Source organism: Zootoca vivipara, chromosome 6 (genome assembly GCF_963506605.1).
Source record: "Zootoca vivipara chromosome 6, rZooViv1.1, whole genome shotgun sequence".
NCBI lineage: Eukaryota > Metazoa > Chordata > Lepidosauria > Squamata > Lacertidae > Zootoca > Zootoca vivipara.
This window is the reverse complement of record NC_083281.1, coordinates 75,628,438-75,649,803: the sequence shown is the minus strand read 5'-3', so window position 1 is coordinate 75,649,803 and position 21,366 is coordinate 75,628,438. Positions and strand designations below refer to the sequence as shown.

General features: G+C 45.1%; 1 protein-coding gene across 2 annotated transcripts; it reads left to right on the top strand.

The window, feature by feature from the left end:
• On the top strand, positions 1-20,049 carry TMEM51 (transmembrane protein 51). Of its 2 annotated transcripts, none has more exons than XM_035117308.2 (3): positions 1-328; positions 17,141-17,624; positions 18,522-20,049. In XM_035117308.2, exons 2-3 carry the CDS (start codon positions 17,281-17,283, stop codon positions 18,937-18,939), a joined length of 762 nt encoding a protein of 253 aa, XP_034973199.1. In that variant the 5' UTR covers positions 1-328; positions 17,141-17,280; the 3' UTR covers positions 18,940-20,049. The 2 variants fall into 2 exon arrangements, with proteins under 2 accessions (XP_034973199.1, XP_034973200.1); XM_035117309.2 differs by lacking the exon at positions 1-328 and adding an exon at positions 12,896-13,089.
• The last annotated feature ends 1,317 nt before the right edge of the window (positions 20,050-21,366 follow it).

Below are 21,366 nucleotides of genomic sequence, written 5' to 3'. Positions count from 1 at the left end.
CGTCCGGGACCGGGAGGGACAACACTTCCCCATTCCTGAGCTTAGGAAAGGCTGCCTCGAGCGTTGGCCCTGCTGCCTACCCACTGCCGCCCTCCTGCGCCCCACAAGCTGCTCAGCTGGGCGCAGGAGTCGATCGGAGGCTCTAGGACCCATCCGGCCCGCGGCTGCTTCCGCCGGTGCTGGCCGAGCGCGGGAGGGCAGGGCGCTGGAGCCGGGGGCGGCCACCGCGGGCGTGACGCTCGGCCACCCCCACTGAGAAGGACGGAGCGCGCTCGTAGCCTTCCGGGAACCATGCGCGGACGCCGGCGGGGCGCAGCTCAGCGCACAGGTGAGCTCAGCCCAGCGGCACCCCCTCCCTACCCAAACCCGCCCCTCGTGGGGGTGGGCGGTGAGAGCCCCTTTCTCATGCTCGACAGGGGCTCCCTCCCCCCCCACATCTCCGCGGTGGAGATTTCTGTGATGGGGACGATTCAGTGTTGTCCGGGGTTCCGACGTGCGCTTTCTGACGATGGGGAGACTCAGAAATGCCGACCGGGAAGGGGGGGGGGGTGTTCAGCGCCTGTTGCGCTGCCATACTCTGCGTCTCCCTACCGTAGTAGAAACCATGGAGAGAGTGTGTGCGCGAGTGAGAGACATTGGAGCCGTACCCGCCGTCGGGTTGATCGTATACTGTATTAAAAGTCTGCGCTTCACTCTTTTAAGAGGGAACCATTGAGGACGGGGCGGGCTGGGCACTGCGGGGCGAGGCAGGTGGCGTGAAACCACTTGCTGGCCGCACGAGTCTGGCTTCTCTGCTTCTCCGTCTGGGGGACGCGGGACGGGGCGCAGGATCCCGGAGGCCCTAATGCGAGGGAGTGGCGACGCTGTGCGCACCTCCGACTCCTCGTTTTCTATCCTCTGGAAAAAGCCCCGGACTCGCGCTTTCTTCGGCAAGGGGTTGGGGGAGGACAAGCCCCACACCTAGCAAACTGGACTTGGGGCCTGCATGCAAGTGTGTCTGTTGGAGACTCCCTCCTTAAGGAACGGCAGCTTTCCTGCCTTCCGAAAATGCGCGCGCATGCAAAGTTGCGGTGCTGCTTTTTTTTCTTCTCGTTTTCCTCCCCTTCCTCCTTTCTTTCCACCCTTCCTGCAGCGTCTTCGTTTCCGGGAGAGAGCCCTGCCTCTCCCTCGCTTCCTCTTCTTTCTCCTTCTTGGCTTTTGCAGGACTTTGCCCAGGCGGGAGTTTTTCTTCTAACTGTTGCTTCCCGGATCTTGGAGGTGGCCCCTACACGCCCGATCTTCGGAGGGAAGGCAGTTTTGCAGACGCGCGCACACATATCTTTTGCATTTGCGTCTGAAGGATTGGAACACCTCTAGATGCTGATGATTTCTTTATTTTTGAGCATGTATAGTGCCCAGAATCACAGCAGAGTTTGAGCAGCTTTGAGCTTGACTCTTTTTTAGGCCATTAATTTTTAAGTACAGTAGCGGTTACTTTTAACCTGATGTTTTGGACCACAACTCCCATCATCCTCAGCTGGCAGAGCTGATGGGTGTTGTCCACAAAAGCATCTGGTTTTGGAGAGCCTTACATAGTGTGAAATGTTTTTTATTGGGCTTGTATTGTTAGTTGGATTTTTATATCTGATGTACCTTGGGATTGCTTGCTTTGTAAAAAGTGGGTGAAAATGAGTACATAATAGTATTATTACCAGATGCAAAAGGGGACATTTGTTTGCCTTCAGACCTGTAAACTTTGTCTGCAAGAGATGCTGCATTAGGTAAAACCTGGTTGTCACAGAGTTATTTCCCATTATCCCTTGTCCTCACAACTTCCCTGTGAGGTGGGCTAGGTCAAGAGATGGAAGCTGAACCAAAGTCCATAGCTGCCAAGTTTTCCCTTTTCTCGCGAGGAAGCCTATTCAGCATAAAGGAATTTCCCTTTAAAAAAGGGAGAACTTGGCAGCTATGCAAAGTCACCCCTGAACTTTGAGGCTGAGCAGAGATTGCAGCTCAGGGCTCTACACTGTCATCCTCCTGGGACCTTCTCAACAAGCTTGGACTCATGACCCACCATCTCTGATCTAGTGGGCATCCCGGTTAGGGGCTGATGAAAGTTGTGTTATGAAAACATATGGAAGGCCACAGGCTTTCTCCTCCATTCTGATTTGCATTCGCTTTCCCACACAACTCTTAAGCCTTCCAGAGCAGTGGCTGTCATAACAAAGACAGAGCCTTGCGGCACTTTTGATGGTGTAGCAGATTTGTGTGTGTGTCATTGACTTTTGTGGACTAAAATCCACGTGATCAAGTGCATGGCTAGCCTCGGTTCTCTCACACGCAGGTAGACTCAGGCCGAGGCGCCAAATGGCTTTGGAAATGCAAGATGCACAATTTCTTTGGCAGGGAGGGGGTGGAATTCAAAACATACGGAGGGCATCTCCGATCAATAAGCCACACTGACTCTCCACCACATCTGCAGTCTGTGGCAAATGTAGACCGAGTTTGAATGTATGCACTGATCACTCGCAATAGGGGCATGTTACAGCATCACCAAAGACCATTTGGTTTGCTGATTTAACGCACTGCAATGGGAGAGAGAACCTAGGTTCCTATTGCGTCCTAGATGAATGCAATCAAACTGGCAGAAAAGTTATAACTGAGCAATTATGGGAGTGGGTGTACTTACTGCAACAGTTACCGGTAAGTACAGTGGTAAAAGACCTTGCAAGCACTGGGTTAGGTTTTCTCTCAACATCCTCCAGAAGTTAGTCTAAAAAGCAGGAGAGGGAGACCTCAGGTCCGGGGATTGAATGCAGTCATCCAAGTTTTTCTGTCTGGTCCTCGGGACTCTGCAGACCCCTGACTACACATACACCCCTGACTAGCTCTTACCACCATGCGTGTTTCTGCCTAGGCGAAATGTACGGTATCCTCAAACTTCCATAATGCCCCCTTGCTTCTTTATTGATTTTAAATATTTCTATATGACAATTAACTAAAGTTCCATAGCAGTTAATAGCAATTCAAGCAAAAATATAATAAGATTATAAAAAGTATATAATGAAACTGAAGAGCAGTACAGCAATCCAAATATATAGTAAAGCAATCCAAATAGAACAGCCATAACGGTGTGGTTAATTTCCAAAGGCCAGTTGAAACAAAAGTAGTGAGAAGTCAGTAAAGAAAATTTTCCTAAGAAGGGAGTTGGATTAATATTTTGCTCCTGAAGGGGGATAATAGTTTTATTCTGTTCTATTTTCATAATTCTGTTTTATTATTTTTATGTTGTATTTTCCTGTACCACTTAAGGGTTTTTTAAAATATTAAGTGGCTCAGAAATGTTTTAAAGCAGTTGTTCCCAAACATTTTCGAGGCACTGCCCCCTCTGTTCCATAAATTCATTCCCAGTGCCCCCTACTCTATTAAAAGTATTGTTAAGAAAAGCTGTTTGCATGACCCACTAAGGAGGATAATAACACAATAAAATTCAAAAATCCAATTAACACTATCTTGTTTAATGAATTCAACAACACTGATGAACTTGCTCCAATGATACCAACTTTTCAAAGTCTCATAGTCATTTAGCAAGAGGTTTACTATGTTTAGTAACTGTTGTTACTAAACAACAGTTTAGTTGACCCTATGGACCAGAGCACGTCCGGCACTCCTGTCTTCCACTGCCTCCCGCAGTTTGGTCAGACTCATGTTCATAGCTTCAAGAACACCGTCCAACCATCTCATCCTCTGTCGTCCCCTACTCCTTCTTCCCTCAATCTTTCCCAACATCAGGGTCTTTTCCAGGGGGTCTTCTCTTCTCAGGAGGTGGCCAAAGTATTGGAGCCTCAGCTTCAGGATCTGTCCTTCCAGTGAGCACTCAGGGCTGATTTCCTTAAGAACGGATAGGTTTGATCTTGTAGTCCATGGGACTCTCAAGAGTCTCCTCCAGCATCATAATTCAAAAGCATCAATTCTTCGGCGATAAGCCTTCTTTATGGTCCAGCTCTCACTTCCATACATCACTACTGGGAAAACCATAGCTTTAACTATACGGATCTTTGTCAGCAAGGTAATGTCTCTGCTTTTTAATACATTTAAGTATAAGCTAAACAATAGCTTGTTTAGCTTATACTTAAATCCGGCACTGAGTTTGGTGCGCTGTTTTCCTCTTAACGTGTCAGGTTGTGGCGCGTGAACTTGGGCAGGAGGGAGACGATAAATGTCTCTTTTGCAGTAGGGAACATAGGAAAGTGCCTTCCTCAAAGTCAGGCCTTTGGTTCATCTAGCTCAGTGTTTCCCAAACTTGGGTTTATTTGGACTACAGTTCCCATCATCCCTGACCACTGCTCCTTCAAGCTAGGGGTGATGGGGAGTTGTGGTCCAAAAACAGCTGGGGACCCAAGTTTGGGAAGCCCTGATCTAACTCATTGCTGCCTACACTGACTTGCAGTGGCTCTCCAGAGTTTCAGGCAAGAGTCTCTCCAAACCCTACCTAGATATGTCCAGGAATGAATATGAGATCTTGTGCACGCATAGTAGATGCTCTGACACTGAGGTACGGCCCTTGCCAAAATTAAAGTACCGTAATACATATAGGAGGGGCGGGTCATTAAATCCAGGGTCTAGAATTACCTAGTAGGGATGAAATCTGAGGTGTCGTCTTGCTTCGTTAATTTTTCACGAATTAGAGAGCCCGTTCCTTTGTTGCAAGCTCTTTCATTCCTGTGAAGTATTTCATAAGGCTTCAATGGGCACCATAATTCAAAAGCATCAATTCTTCGGCGATCAGCCTTCTTGTTTAGTAACTACTTCACTGTTTTAGTAAATTATTAATGCGATGCATGGGCTTGATGAAGTGATACCAGTTTCTCTGCTTTAAAGTCGTGTAGCAGGAATCTTAAACCACCCTGTTTAGTAATCTGGAGTTGATTTCTTTGCTCGGAGAGTAGCTGGACGACCACACTAAAACCACGTTCCACCAAATTGGATGTCGAAAATGCAACAACAAGCTTCTGAACCACTTTCCATAGTGCAGGATAGCAGATCAGAAGTTTCCTTCTGGACCCAGAACTACCGGTATTGGTGTGGTTTCTTACAACTTTGCCTCAGCTCAGTGTCATTTTGTATCTCAGTTTTTTGTCCACTTCCTCAGCTCCACTACACCCCAATGCAATGCTGTGGTGTTTAAAATTATTATTATTATCATCATCACCATCATCATCAAAGTTCAAAAGCCTCTGGTTTTCACTGCTGGTCTCCCCCCATCCCACCCCCGTACTGGATCACACACCCAAAGAAAAACCACTTTGGCAATATGGCTGTTAGCATATTTATTACATATTAACTCTCACCAGCAGCCTGTTTTTGGAGCGGGACTGAACTGTAGAGTTGGAAAGGGGCCCAAGGGCCCTCTAGGTCCAACCCCCCTGCAATCCAGGAATCTGGAGGGCCACATTTGCCTTATAGGTCTGAACTGCCTCACCTCTGACTTAGTGTTATGTAACCCATCACAGTTACTGAGTCCATTTCACCTTTTCTTTTAGCTATGGTTTTTGTGCTAGTCAGGCCTGTTTACGTTGTAAGTCCCTTCCATACACTGGTTGGAATTGGACCTGCATCTCTCCTTGCTGGTAAGGTGGCAATCATGAGTGGGACCTTCTACAGACAGGTGATCCTGTTGCAGCATCCTGATGAGCCAGTAGGGCAGCAACAGTTGTCAAAATTTGTAGGGAAGCCTCTCTGTCTGCTGCTAGGACCAGGTGTGTTCTGCATCAAGTTAAACCAGTTTTTTGAACCTTAAATAACCTCTGTGTGTCCGCAGATATTTGCATGTAATGTACTGCGAAAAAAGGTGCATTTCTGAAAAGGAAACGCTTAACGTTTCCAAAATAGTTAATTGATGTTAGATTTTATTTTTTTAAATGGTTTTTATTGCATAGTTTTATGTGTACTGTAAACAGCTTTGATATTTTTCTGTGAATAGCAGTATATAAAATATATTTTAAAAATTTATAAATAGATACAATAACAACGAATGGCTGTGAAACAGATAAAGCTGTGGATACCGGTAATCACTTTTTAAATAAGCAGATTATCATGCTCTTTGGGTATGCTCAAACTAGTATTATTTAATTCATGGTTTGAATTTGATTGATCCGATGCTAATCCTATTCACAGCAGATCCATGGAAATCAACGGCCATTACCAGAATGGGTCTATTAATTTTAGTTGGAAATTAACTTAGTTGGAAAATACAACAATTTGATTGTACAGTTGCTTGTTTTATTTGTTCTTTGCTATTGCTCTGGATAGGGCAAGGTAGCCGGGCCAGGATACGTACAGTATAAATGGTAATCAGATATATAACATAATATGGAATAAAAGCATTCTGGGCACTGTAGTTTGTTGGGGGTTGCTGCAAATTGTAAGCCTTTGAGTATCCTATGTGAACTCCAAACAACATTTAAACCACACTGTAAGGCTGCAATCCTAAACTCATTTACAGTCGAGTATGTCCCACTGAAATACTTGGTGCTTACTTCTAAGAAAACCTCTGCAGGACTGTGTTGTGTCCTTTCAGTGCCGGATTTACATATAAGCTAAACAAGCTATAGCTTATGGCGCCACAAGAAAAAAACCTGGATGTACATTTCCAAAATATAAGATAAAAAACAAATAAAACCTACATGCAGCAAACAGTGTTTTGTTTTTGTTTGTTTTGTGTGGGCTCCTATGATGTAAGTAATGGGCCCCCAATCATTTTAAGTTAGAGCTTAATAATTATTTCACTATTAATATACTTCTTCTTGATTGCATTTCATTATTAATATACTTCTTATTTGTATTTCAGTTCAACAATTGCTTTGATAAAATACATATTTTGTTATAAAAGATGGGGGAATAAAAATGGGCTTAAGATACTATTAGGTCCATAAAATATCATATAGCATATATTCAACACCAAAAACAGCCACAATTTGTTGTTGACAAAGGACAGCTGGACATATAAAGTGGGAATAGGGCTTGCCGATCAGGTCGGCGGTTCGAATCCCCGCAATGGGGTGAGCTCCCATTGCTCGGTCCCTGCTCCTGCCAACTTAGCAGTTCGAAAGCACGTCAAAAAGTGCAAGTAGATAAATAGGTACCGCTGTAAACTGTGTTTCCGTGCACTGCAGAAGCACTCAGAAGCAGCTTAGTCATGCTGGCCATATGACCTGGAAGCCTTATGCTGGCTACCTCGGCCAGTAAAGCGAGATGAGCGCCACAACCCTAGAGTTGTCCGCAACTGGACCTAATGGTCAGGGGTACCTTTACCTTCAGTAGTTTAGGGCCTCATCAAACCTAAATCCGGCCCTGTGTCCTTTATTGAACAACAACTCCTAATGAAGTTAAGTTCAAGAGTTTTTGACTACAGAACCATTTTGATATAATTACTTATGCTTCACCTCAAGCACCCTAAATTGGATTGCAGAAGCCATATCACTACTAAGCACTGCCTGTGTTTCTAAGCATAATTTCATATTTTTACCTCTGTGAGGACTAGAAACATGCATGCATTTTTCTCTGAGGATATTTGTATTTTCCACTAGGCACACATGTCACACTTGGCTTCTATAGCTCCAATCTTTTCTACACTCACCTCATGGTTGTTTCTCATGCCCTTTCTGAGAGATTCCTTTCATTAACCTCGCTGCTCTTCAAAAGTTGGTTTTTCAAAGCATGGGTGAAAAGGAAGGTTGTGAATGAAAACAACAAAAACGCCAGAGGCAAGCTTTTGTGACCTACAGAGTTCTTCAAGCTTAGATGTTCAGAACCAAAAACCTACACCACACACTCCTGCAATTGCTAGAGCATCTACCAAGCCTGGCCTATTGAACAAGGAAGCAGGAAGTTATTTTATTTCTTTATCATTTTATTATGGAGGTACCTAGCTCACCTTCCAGATAAGCCCACAGAGTGGCTTACACTGTTAAGATCAAAGAAATAAAAAGCATTAAAATGCATATACTCTAAAAGCAGATTGTTTTTTGGTTTTTTTAATGCAATTTAATAATTATTAATAGCTCTCTTCCACCTTTCCCCCATATTTTATCTTCGCAACAAGGTAGATTAGGCAAAGAGACTGACTGCATTAATCACCTTGCAGATATTGTGCTTGCTGGTGGAAGACTGAATTACAAAAATCCTTGCAGAGTAGCCAAGGGCCACATACTCTCATGGAGAACCTCCTGGGGGCCGCATTACAGCACTGGGCAGGGTGAAAGATGGGTGGATCAGTGGTTCTAGATTAGCATTGCATTCAGCTAAGTACTACTCAGAGGAGATCCATTGGAATCAATAGACCTAAGTTGGTTGTGAAGTTAATGGTTGTGCTCATTAACTTCAGTGGGTCCACTTTGAGTAAGGCCAGCATTAGCTACAACCCCAAAGGAAACCACATTCCAACTGCACAAAAATTGGAGAGTATCTATGCCTGCATAATATGCCTTTCTTCGTCCTGCATTCAGGCATTATCAGAATTTGATGACACACTTCACCTGGCGTAAGTGCTTAAAGGGGGTGCTGCCTGAGAAGAGTCCTGAGGGCCGGATAGGGAGACTTGAAGGGCCCTGAGGTTCCCCATTGTTGTGCTTGGGGAATGTACCAAATAGGGTCTGTGTGTGCCCCCACCTTGTTAATACCTGCTTGTTTATGGTGTTATTTCAAGCATCCAGACAAACTGGAACAGGCCTTCCAGTTTTTGTTTGCTGTGACTAAGTTTCATTTCTACCGCACCCTTCCTCTAAGGACGCCAGGGTAGCCATCGTGTTCTTCCCAGTTGCTCCACATCCATGTTTTTTGTTAAAAAAATATTTTCTTCTTGGGATATATGCATTGCCTAGGCCAGAGCCTCTGTGGTGGGCAACTTAACAAGAGCACACAGAATTCCCAAATATGAAATTTAAAACATATACTGGCCACTTGTCCTCTTACGCAGGGCTTACATTTCAGACCCTGTGTGCATAAGTGAAATTGGCTAAAGTGGGGAACACCTTCTAAATATCCTTTAAATGCCCTCTCTGTCGCTCTCCAATTCAGATCAGAAATACTGTACCAAAAATATCCACAAGTGTAATGGAAGCTCTGGCGCTGGCTGGAGACTGGACCAGATGGGCCATTGGCCTGATCCAACAAGCTCTTCTTATGGAGGTGAAGGAAGAGGAAATGTCATCTGGCCTAAAGTCAGCTGGAGATCTTCCTGAGGATTCAAACCATAGCTGCCAAGTTTTCCCTTTTCTCACAAGGAAGCCTATTCAGCATAAGGGAAAATCCCTTAAAAAAAGGGATAACTTGGCAGCTATGATTCAAACCCATCTCTCTCCAGTCAAGAGTGTGACATTCATCCCATTATACTATGCTTCCCATCCTTTCACTGGTGACATTTGACGGGTCAGTGGGGCTGCCCACCTATCCATCACTTGATGTTGTATGACATGAGGTCATCCTATCCCAGCCAAAAGTGGCACCAAATTTAAATTGCGGCAAGTGATAGGTGTGCTTTATTTTAGCTGTGATCTTTAACTAGGACCAGTGGGTTGCAGTAAATTACGGTAGTTTGTTTGGGTCACACAGTTGGGTTTGGCCTCTTCTGGCCGTGCACCCTAAGACTTCCTCTTATTGTTCTTCTCAGTTTGTCATGCTGTAATTTCCTGCACAGTCTTTATTTATTTATTTATTTATTTTCTTTGCTGTGTCCCTTCTTTCTGTACATTTCACATTTCCCCCTGTCTCCCCACCCCCCCCCCCAGGTTTTGTATTAGCAACAGCTTCTGTGTAAGAGAAAGGTTTGAAGTGTCACCCAGCCTGTTTTTATTATTTTAAGTATTTTATAACATACTGGTTATTTACAGTATTCATGACCCATTGAATAGTAGAACTTAAACAGGGCTGTGTCAGAAAGGAAATAGTTCTCTTCTCAAACCCCCAGTTGAGATCCCTCAATTCCCTGGAAGTCCCAAGCAGCTTCTATTGCAGGCTTCCCCAGCCCTCCAGATGTTTTGAGACTACAGTTCCCATCAACCCTGAGCACTGGTCCTGCTAGCTAGGGATCATGGGAGTTGTAGGCCAAAAACATCTGGAGGGCCGCGGTTGAGGAAGCCTGTTCTATTACCTCCCATCCTTCAAAGACCCCAAGCAGCAGCACCATAGAAATGGATGGGGGGGGGGTTGAAAGCAATTGATGATGATGGGGGGATTAGCACAACATTACCTTGGAGGAAGATCCTCCCCTTCTTCCAGGCTGATTTCTGAGATTTCATCTTCGTTGAAATCAAATTGTGTGTATGTGTGGTGTCTTGTGATTGATTATGCAAGGTGGGGCTTATCTGGCCCCCCCAAATATTTTATTCAAGTTGACACCCCTGCCAACTTCTCTCTGCCACAGTCTCTCTTTCTGCTTACTAAACCCTGTTACTGTACCTCTTCAGCTTTCGACACCCCACCACCACCAAAACATCATCTCCCTCTGACCACTTATCATCATCCCACCACCAATTCCCGGACTCTGAGCCTTCTTCCCTTGGGAAGTCCCCAGTTGAATCCTCCCACCATTCCATAGCTGCCAAGTCTCCCATTTTCCCCGGGAAATCCCCATTTTCCCAGCTGTTCCTAGCTGAAAAAACGGATTTTTTTGTTTTCTCCCGGTTTATTCTGGCGCGGCGACCATTTTGGAACTGGGCGGAGCATGCTCAGAAGCGACTTTTGATGCTGCTCTGCCCAGTTCCAAAATGGCTGCAGTGCAACTTCTGGCACGGTGGCCATTTTGCAACTGGGCAGAGCAGCATCAAAAGTCACTTCTGAGCATGCTCCGCCCAGTTCCAAAATGGCGGCAGCGCTACTTCTGGCCTGCTATTTCCAGCCCGGTCCCTTATTTCTCTGACAGCAACTTGGCAGGTATGCCATTCCTCTGTGTCCAGCCAGTCCCATGACATCGAGGGGGCATGGGCGTGACCAGGATTTACATTGGGGGGTGGGGCAGAACCAAGCTATTTGCGACACGATTGGTCAGTTAGTTAAGTATTGTTACTTATTTACTTGATTTAGGGCGGCAGCTGCGCCTGCACCCTGCTGCCTCCCTGGCCACGCCCATGCAAGGGACAATGCTTTTGAATGGATTCTCCAGCAGCTCAATCCTGCTGGTTTCCTCGGGGCCACCAAACACTTGGAGGACCTATGCAGAGTGAGGAACAGGTGGTGGTGGTGATGATCCCTTGCCCTGCTTCTCATTAGACATGCACGATTACAGCTCAAGAGGAGGTTGGGCCAAATTAATATTGTTCCGCAAAATGGCTTTTATCAGGAGTAATTAACCTCCGAACGACCACTTTATCTGCTTAAAAGCAGCTATAAGCACATCTCTGCCATTTCTCTGTAAACGAAACGGAGGCGCAAAGACAATGTCCATTAGCTTTGTTAGGTTAGCAGCTGATGAGTTACCAAGAAGCACTTAACTTAATGGAAATTCTCCTGCCCACCTTACCTTGATTTGGAGGGTTTTAGGATTTGCTAGGATGTTCCCGACACAGAAACCTTGTCAGCTCATTTGTTTAAGAAATTACTCTATTGAAGTTAGAGAGCTTTTTAATGCAACGGTGGCTCCAGCATGGTTTAGTGTTGCAAGGATGAACCACTGTAAATCTGACGTTGCACTCTGCTCCCTCCCCTCTTTTCCTTCACATTCATAGTAGAATAACCACAGTGTAATGTTACAGCCAAACCACCAATTGTGGTTACTCTTAACTCTGGTTGGTTTGAAACAAGCCAGCTTCTCAGACTCTGCTTTAAAGTTGATTGTTTTAACACACCCTTGTTGTTGCTGTTGTTATCAGACTGCAAAGTAAAAAAATTACAGATCTGTTTGCCAGCACCAAAACAACATCCATTCAGGATGTGGATCCTCATAGATCTTCATGTTATTTACATGAGATGAGAGAGCAAAACCACTAGCACATCATGAAATGCATCTCTGAACCTAGCAGTGACCTTTGATTGATTGATTGATTGATTATACTGATTGATTTATCCCTCCAAAAGGTACCGTGGTGCAGCCTACAACACTTACAACAAAGCACCATAATTATAATAAAACCATTTTAAATAACCAACAATTCAAATAAAACACATTAAAGAACAGTGATCGCAAAAGCTATTTTTAAGGACTACACTACAAATAATACTTCAGGTTCCAAATGCATGGACAAACTCTACAATAAAAATGCCTGGAACCAGTTTCTCAATAACCTTTGCAGTGGGAGCAGATGAAATATCCTTTGGGGTAGAATTCTAGGGTTTGGGGCTGCCACTGAGAAAACCTGGTCTTGCGTCATTGCCTTCCCATTTGATGATGGTTTTGAGGGGACCCTTGTAAAATTATGAGGAGCCATAAAAATCCAGAGGGGTGTGTGACTCAGATGTCCTCAAGAGTGCCATTGTGCCCACAGAGACCACATAGCTTGGGTTCTAACCACTACCCCACGCTACCAATCAGCAATAAGCAGTGCAGCAGACAGGAATTGGAGAGGTGGGGAAGAGTATCCACTGGCAGAAGGGCTGTTCCAACACTCCTCCCCTCTGCCCCCCAAACCTAAACAGTGAGCAAGCTCTACTTAAGCACAGCCATATCTGGAATTGCATGTGGATAATGTTCCTTCCCCACCGGCTTGTCTGCCCTTTCTCCGTTGCCGGTGCCAAGCCGTTCACTGTTTACGAGCTTCAAACATGATGGCTGTCGGCATTTTCGAAGATTTGAGCACTTTCTGTCTCTTGCTCTGCCGCTGGGACCACACAGGATGGTAGGCTTCAGTTGTGAGTGTGACAGGAAGCTTAATTAGCAGTGGCAAACAATGAAGGGGATGGGGCGGGGGGGGGGAGCCTCTAAGGAACCAAAGCGTGCCGCAAGCAATGCCAGCCTCTGTGATTCTTGTTTTGGGTTATGCTGGATTCGTCATTGGTTGTGCAAACCGGCAGCGACTTTTTGGCTTCTGTTTCCAGACACATCATAGTATCATTAGCAGTTGCAAAAGAGGTGAGGTCGGAGGTGGAGAGAACGCAGTGGCGTAGCTTCTTAACTGGGTGAGTTCTCTCATTGGGGCCTCATTTAACGGGCATAACTGGCCTGAAGGACAGGGTTCACTTTTGCTACCTCCCAATGCCTTCACATCTATGGGGTAAATCATTGACAGAGGCAAAAGATTCAGTTTAAAAAATAATAATGATGATGATGTAGTCATATTGAAGCTCAGCAGAGTTTATTGTCTGAGATTGCAAAAGTTTAATCCAGAGATGATGGAACAGGTGTTCAGTCTGCTCTGGATATGACTGTTCCCCCATAGCTTTGTAGTCTTGGGAATCATAGAATCACAGAATTGTAGAGTTGGAAGTGACCTAAGGAGTCATCTAGTCCAGCCCCCTGCAATGCAGGAATCTCAACTAGATCATACATGACAGGTGGCTATCCAGCCTCTGCTTAAAAACCTCCAAGGAAGGAGAGTCCACCACCTCCCAAAGAAGACTGCTCCATTGTCAAACAGCTCTTAGTGTCAGAAAGTGCTTACTGTCAGAAAGTCCTTCCTGATGTTTAGTCATAATATCCTTGTCACTTGAATCCAAGGTCAGGGTGGACCAGAAGTCTAAATAAATACAGTCAGAAGCTCTCTCTCGATCTTCTTCCTTTTTTTGCTTGACAATTGAGAGTGAGTGACTGACTCCCGGGTAACCTTTGTGACGACCAAGTTTAACAAAGTGCTTTAAATGTTGGCGCACAGCCAGATTGCTAATGCTGGGCATTGTTAAGTGTAATGATTACTGGCTAGTTCAGGTTCAAAGATCCCAATTGATTGAACTGCTCCTTCTAACCTAGCTGGCTTAAGGCTGAACCTTCCTTTCTAGTCTAGGGAAGGCAGAGTTGGAAACGGGCAGAGCAAGGTGTATTATTGGACCTTGGGTTCAATCAGACAGCTGCACATAACTATTGCTAAATAAAAAAATTCCTTCAGTAGCACCTTAAAGACCAACTAAGTCTTTAAGGTGCTACTGAAGGAATTTTTTTATTTTGCTTCGACTCAGACCAACACGGCTACCTACCTGTAACTATAACTATTGCTGAATGTTCTGGGGAAGGGCTGTAGCTCTGGGACAGCATTTGTGTTGCATGCAGAAAGTCCCTGGTTTGATCCTTGGCATCTCCCAGTAGGGCTGGAAAAGACTCCAATGCTTGTCCTACTAAGAGTTCTTGTTGGCATCCGTCTATCTTGAGAGACAATGGAGTGCACCTCCAGGGGTGAAGTCAAACTGCTGTGTTAGCAGCACCAAAGTGGCCTCCATGGGGTGCAAGGTCCTGGGCTGCTCAGACAACAAGACCCCTGTCTCAACCTCGCTGATGTGGTCCAAAGAAAGCAGAGCAATGTGTTTGGCACCAGCTTGGCTGCAGGAGTTGTCAGAAGGAGGTGTACAAGGCGCCATCCTAATGACTCCACTCAGGGTTTGTGTAGGATTTACTCCTTAGCCTTCTCCCGAAGGTATCCCACAAGATATCCCCTCACTTCCCTCCACAGCACATACCTTCTTGACTGTTGGACCTACTATTGGTCTTGTCTGCTCAATCTGCCAGAGCCTGCCTTTGCATACAGGGCCAAGTCCCTAACTCACCAAGAATTTGAGACCCATCAGCTACCCTCACCTGGTTTACGGTAGCTAGCCAGTCAAAGCCATTCCTGGGGTGTGGCTGCTGCAGCATGCCGACAGTTTCTAGGAGCCACAGGTGAGAGCTGAGTGCATAGTGGGGACCAAAGGTGGACAAACTACCCCAGAAGGAGTGCACCATGTCATGACTTAGGTTCATGGGTTTCACATTGACTAGCAGTGGCGGCAACAATTATTCGCTAGTGGTCTGGCTCAGTGTAAGGACAGCTTCCTCCATTGCTATACTCTGCTTCATCTATATGCAGGGAAGGGTTTCATTCAGTGGCAAAGTAATTGCTTTGCATGCAGAAGATTCTAGGTTCAAATTTCAGCAACCCCAGGTTGGGCTGGGAGACACCTGCCTGAAGGCCTGGACAGCCTCAGCTAGTCAGATAGTTTCCTATACTAATGTGCTGTTTGTTTAGACTCTTACCTTCAAGTTTAAAATGTTGTAGATCTTGTCTGGCATCTGAGCACCATACTTGGGTGGAAGATGTGGGACTAGTAACAAAATGTTAGTCCAGAGGGACTAGTAACAAAATGTTGCAGCATGGGTTGGCCCTTGTACACAATTCCTACCAGGCACTTTCCCAGGATGCTCCATTCAAATCGCCCTTCCACTCTTGCTCACTGATCATGTTCAGCCCTTGCTAGGCTGTTTTGCAATTAAACTGTCAATGCTGGGTTATCCCCTAGCTTGCTGATACCTCCCTCTTATGAGTGGATGGTGCTGTTTTGGCTGCCCAAAGCACTGGCACTCACAACAAAATGTAAATAATAGAGGGCATTTATAGATAAATGAGTGTATTGTTCTTGCATTGGTTTTCTTTTATTTTAATGGTGTTTCGTGCACCATTTTCGTGGCCTCCAACATTTCACAGGTGTAAAATAGGGAAATGTCAATGATACCCACATTCCCAAAGCCCCCCTGCTCGAGAGAAGGGAGAGAAACATTATTTGTTTAATATAAATCACTTTTAAGTTGTGAGATCTGAAACACAGCAGTCCTTTGAAATTTGCACTTCTCAGAATTTTGCCATGTACTTGTTGAATCAAAAAATGTGTTAATAGTTGGAAAGTGAAGGTAAAAATGAACATATTTGTGAAAATAATATACAAAACTATATTCAGGAAAATTGCATGTAAGGGACAGAATTGTGTGTCTCAGGGCAAAATGCTGACAAACTTTCTACAGGTCTTAAAAATTGGAAAGTGGTGGAAATCCCATGCACCAATTGTGGGGGGGAAACAAGATGCTGCGACTGTGAAATTGATAGATTTGTCCGTCCCTTCATGGAGCACATGCCTAGGAACTTCTTTGCTGCGATTCACACAAATGCAGCACCAACGAGCAAACTGGAATTATCCTGCGTTCGTAGTTTTCCATCAGCTCTCCCTTTATAGCCCTTAAGACGTGCCTCCTCTCTGTTATACTCCCATCTTTAAACAGTGGGCTGATGGCTATTCCAGGAGGAGCAACTAGTGTTGGGTGTTTAGCTAAAGTGTATTTACCTTAGCTAGCTAATTAGCAGATGTGCAATTAGTTACCTCCAAGGAAGTGCCAAGCCTGTGGTAGTTTTTGAAGGTGGTGGCAGCTGCTGCTGCTGTTATCAATGGGGGTGCCTCTCCAAACTCTCCAACTTCCTTCAGATCCCTCTCCAAAATTCGCCTTTTCCACAGAGCCTTGATTTATTTAATTACAGTGGAACCTCGGTTTTCGAATGTCTCCGTTGACGAACGATTCGGAACTCGGACACCGTGAACCCAGAAGTAAATGTTTCCGTTTTCGAACTTCAACTTCCGAGGCAGCTTCCGTATTGAGTTTTTCGTATTATTTTTTTCTGTTTTGAGGCTTCTGTATTGAGTTTTCGGTTTTCAAACATTTCAGAACTCAAATGGTCTTCCGGAAAGGATTACATTCGAAAACTGAGTTTCCACTGTATTTGTTTTTTTAATTAAAGTACTTCCGTCCTGTTTTTCCCAGCACAAAAAAAAAAAAAAATCAGGCAGCTTTGCAGAGTTTAAAAGAGGTTGCCAATTCAGATGTTTTCAGACTCCCAAATCCCACCAGCCCCAGCCAACATGGTGAGGGTCAGGGACGATGGTAGTGGAAGGTAAGAATAAAAGAAAAAAATGCTTGGCCTGATTTGAACTACTCAGACCACTGTGAAGTGAAGCAAAGTGCAGGTGTGCCTCTGAATTCATGCTTCTCCAGATTTTGCAATGCAGCTCTACTGCCAAAAGCTGTGTACACCAATGTGTATCAGTGAAAAGTGAGTGCACACAAAATGCATATATTAGTGAAAATTATGCAGAAAAATACATTAAGTTGAAGAAAATGGCTTGCAAAAATTACCTAACTGATATGGGAAGGAGGGGGTAAGATTTTTCATTGTAAATGATGCCATTTTAATTTTTTCTTGCTCCTCCTTTCTTTCTCCAGGTCTCATTTTAAACTCTGGTATTTGGAAGGAACCCAAACTGGAGCCATTCCTGGACTTTGTTCCTTGATTTATGGAAGATATGTTCTGAATTGCACCCCATCCCCGTGCCCAGATCAAGGGGGCCCAGCATTGTAACAGGATGGCCTACTCCAGGTCGAACGGATCTCACTATGCTTTGACGGCAATAGGGTTGGGGATGCTTGTTCTCGGGATCATTATGGCCATCTGGAACTTGGTCCCCGGATTTGGCCCAAGTGGGAAGCCACACTCAGTTGGAAACAGCAGCAAGCCAGACGGTGGTCGAGGAAATACGTATAAAAGCAATACGTTTTCGGTGGCTTACGTCCTGGCTGGTGCTGGGGTCTTGCTCTTGCTTTTCTCCATCTGTTTGAGTGTCCGTGACCGAATGAGGCAAAGGGAAAGTGACAGCATCTCTAGGATACGGCAGCAAGTCTCGGTTGAGCACCAGCCACAGGAAGACAGGTGAGAAGATCGTCGCAAGACCAGATCCGATCAGGCTTTGCAAGCCAATGATTGATATATGGGATGGAGAGCCTGTGGCTCTCCAGATGTTGGCTACAATTCCCATCAGCCCCATCCAGCACGACTAATGTCAGGGGTGATAGGAATTACTTTCTCCAAAAAAGCAGGGTGGCTTTGTTTGGGGGGGGGACAAGGTGGGGTGCTATACAGAGGTCAACAGTGAGAGAAGGCAAGAGGGAGAAGGAGAAGGGAAGACACACACACATTGGATCCCGTAAACCAATATTGAAATTAATTATTTTTCACAGGTCCCCTCCCCCAGTCTCATTCAATCACAGATCCCATCTTTCTCCATTGGCTAAACCATAAAAATGACATGTTTCTGAGGCACCAAGCCTCAAAGTTCCAGTCAGGTCATATCACCTCTGTATTCACAGATGGAACCAGAGAATTGTAGAGTTGGAAGGGGGCCACAAGGATCACCTAGTCCAACCCTCTGCAATGCAGGAATCTTTTTGCCCAACATGGGGCTCAAACCCATGACTTGAGTCTCATGTTCTACCAACGGAGCTATCCACTTGCCCATGTGTTCTGTGACTTGGTAGCTTTGTTCTCATCTTCCTATATTTTTTTTTAAAAAAGGAAAAGCTCCATGAGGATCTTTGCCTCGGGCCCATGTTTTTGTGGTGCTTGCAAACAGCAGAACTGCAGGTTTTTTTTGTACAGTCTTAATAGTGTAAGGCTTAATACATTAGTGAGACGTGCTGGATAAAAAATATTTTAAATAAAATAAAATACTGTACCACCCAGTGAGTTTTCTGGCTTTTGGGATATCATAACCTGAATGAGGTAGTGCTAAAGCGAGGCAATGATGACTTCTAAACTCTCCCTCTGCAGTCAAGAAGAGGACGACGAGACGCCCTCTCGCTACTATGTGCCCAGTTACGAAGAAGTCATGAACGCAGAGCACCCTGAGCTGAGTGACATAGACAGAAGTGCAAGGATCAGTATGTCTCTGCCCTCCTACGAATCTCTCACCGGGATTGACGAAACCACGCCAACCAGGCCCGTTGCTGCCGCTGAAGAAAGGCCCAACATTGAACATCATCCCAGCAGACACAGTTCCCGCCTGAGCAAAAGACTCAAACCCTTGAAAGTCCGGAGGATCATGTCCGAAAAGCTACACCTAAAAAACCTCAACTTAGACCTCCCTGGTGGAAATAACACGGGGCGGATAACAATAGAGCCTCTGACCCCTCCGCCCCAGTACGATGAGGTTCCCAATAAGCACACAGAGAGCCGGGAAGAGACTTGAGGCAACTGTATGGACTGCTGACCAAAAGCATAGTTAAAAACTTGATTTCTGGGGCAATGCCAAGTTTGTGGCTTAAAAAAAAGCCGGGGTGAACCACACACCTATTTTGGTGACTCTTTGAATGAGGTGGATCAGTCTGGGACACGTCACGCTAGATCCTGGGTCTTGTGTCAAATGTTTCCCCATTTTAAAAACTAATGTCCTTGTGCATATAATACTAGTCTGCCAGAGAGAAGATTCTTGCCTAAGCTTCTTTTTGACATGCTAGAGGTTTTTTATATGTAGGATTTTATTTTTTCCCTCTTGGCATGAGAGCCTTGTCCTGAAGTGAAGCCGGGCGACAGGTCTGCTGTCTTGGTGAGAACAAAGCACAAATGAATCATCTTATGTCTAATGTACTGAAATTCAGATCTGGTCAGTGGGCTGGATCCTTTTCAGCCCCACTCCCTGTGGGGGGAATTGTGACAGGAGGGAGAGGCTGCCCACTTGTCAATCACGTGACACCACAAAATATGCCTAGTGTAGGACAGGTGGGTATGGCTTGACTATAATGGCCCCATGGGCCAAATGAGGAGGTCTCATGTGCCTACCTTAGTCTGGGCTGGGGGTTTCCCACCCCTGCACCAAGATGCACCTGAATTTTAGCAATAGGGAGCTTTTATATATATATAAATTATGACACATTTTTGCATGCCTCTTTTGGCAGTCATTTTTAAACGGTTTCTCCAGATGCTCGGCATGGTTACATCTTTACTTTGGCAGTTTCTGTTCACTGAGATATCAAAGGCTCTCTTTTCACCAGATTTTAGATTATGTGCAGAATGCACGGGTGCCATATCTATCCATCACAGAGAAATAAAATGTTACAGAGACAGAGGGATGTTTACTGCTGTTAAAGGAGTAATCTTTAGTGCCCCCCCCCAAAAAAGCGGCCAAAGATACTTGAGGTTCCGAAAGGAAAATGACAGCCTGTTTTTCTAACACACAGTCTTTTTGAATTCTTTAGCTACTCTATTGTAAATAAGGTTTTTTCCCCTAGTATGTAATATGTCAGAGTTGGGATGCTGTGAGTGGGCTTTCTTTTTATTAAAAAAGAATGTGTGTGATTTGTGTGTTGTCTAACCTGGAGGTTTTTTTTAGCAATGTGTAAGGGCATCTCATATTGTGCAAAGTACAATAATAAGCATGTACTCCTGCAGTCCCCAATTTTCTTGTCTCTGCCCCAATATAGCACCCTTCATTTTATTTCTATTTTATTATGGATGCGAATTGGCTAGAATCATCATTTCATCCCCTTCCCCCAAGTTTAGCCCTCTATCTTTCCTGGTACAGCAGTTAAATCTCTGAGGCTGGAAGGAGAGTCTGTATCCTGGGCTTCATGCACATAAACACTAAGGCACAGCTTGCCATTTTACACGCTGCTCCTGAAGAAGCTATAATATTTTGCTTTCTGGTCTCATACTGTAGAGCGGATGGGGGGGGTGCATATCCCTCCAGATGTTCTTGCAACCTAGCTCCCACCAGCACAACCAGTGGTTTGGAAAGTTGGGAAGTGTTCCCCATCCCTGCAGTGGGGCAATTCATTTTTCCCCCTAACATGTTTTAAAACACCCTTTTGGCTTTTAAGCCTTCCCCTCCACAGGGCCATCTAGCACTAAATGCCTCTAGGAAAGAGAGGCAGATAAGCAGTGACACAGCTACATAAATTTAGATGCTGGACGAAAGGGTCTTACAACGCAGGGGCGGGGGAGATACTTCAGATGCTTTTTAATTGTGTCTGCGTTCCTGATACATTAGAATGAGGTTCAGGAACCTGCAGCCAGGTGGTTAAATGTGGCCCTTTGGGGTTTTCTATCAGACCCTCAGTGCTCTCCCTAAGCCCCTTCCCTCCCTAGGCCACATCTTTCACCAGTGCTTGCTTGTACCTTCCTTGGGAGTTTTGTGGGGAGCAGGGAGCAGGGAGTGTAGAACCCTTTGCCTTTTTATGGGCTGGAATGTAGCCTACTAGAAGACTCATGTTCATTGCACCAGCCGCTTTTGATTGGGCCCACCCATTTTTGAACGCAGCTTCGAAAGCAAGCTTGCCAAATGCTTGGCATGTGCAGTTTTGCATTCAAAAAGCACATTGTTACTACAGGAATGAGGTGGAGTTTCCTTCTGCTAGCCTGGTGCCAAGCACACTTGGGGAGAAGCAGAATTTTGTTGCATAAAAGGATAATAAAGTTTTAAAGTAAAAATAATAAAATTACTGTTCTGTGGCTATAAAATGGGGGGGGGTATAAGGATGCAGCAGTGACCAGTGTCAGTCCAGGTGGGCACCGACATGTACTGACATCAAGCCTGATTGATGGCTGGTTCCTCCATCACCTGCTGCTCTCTGGGAAGTCATAGGAGTGGGGAGTGGTTGCTGTGGACCTTGGACTTTCC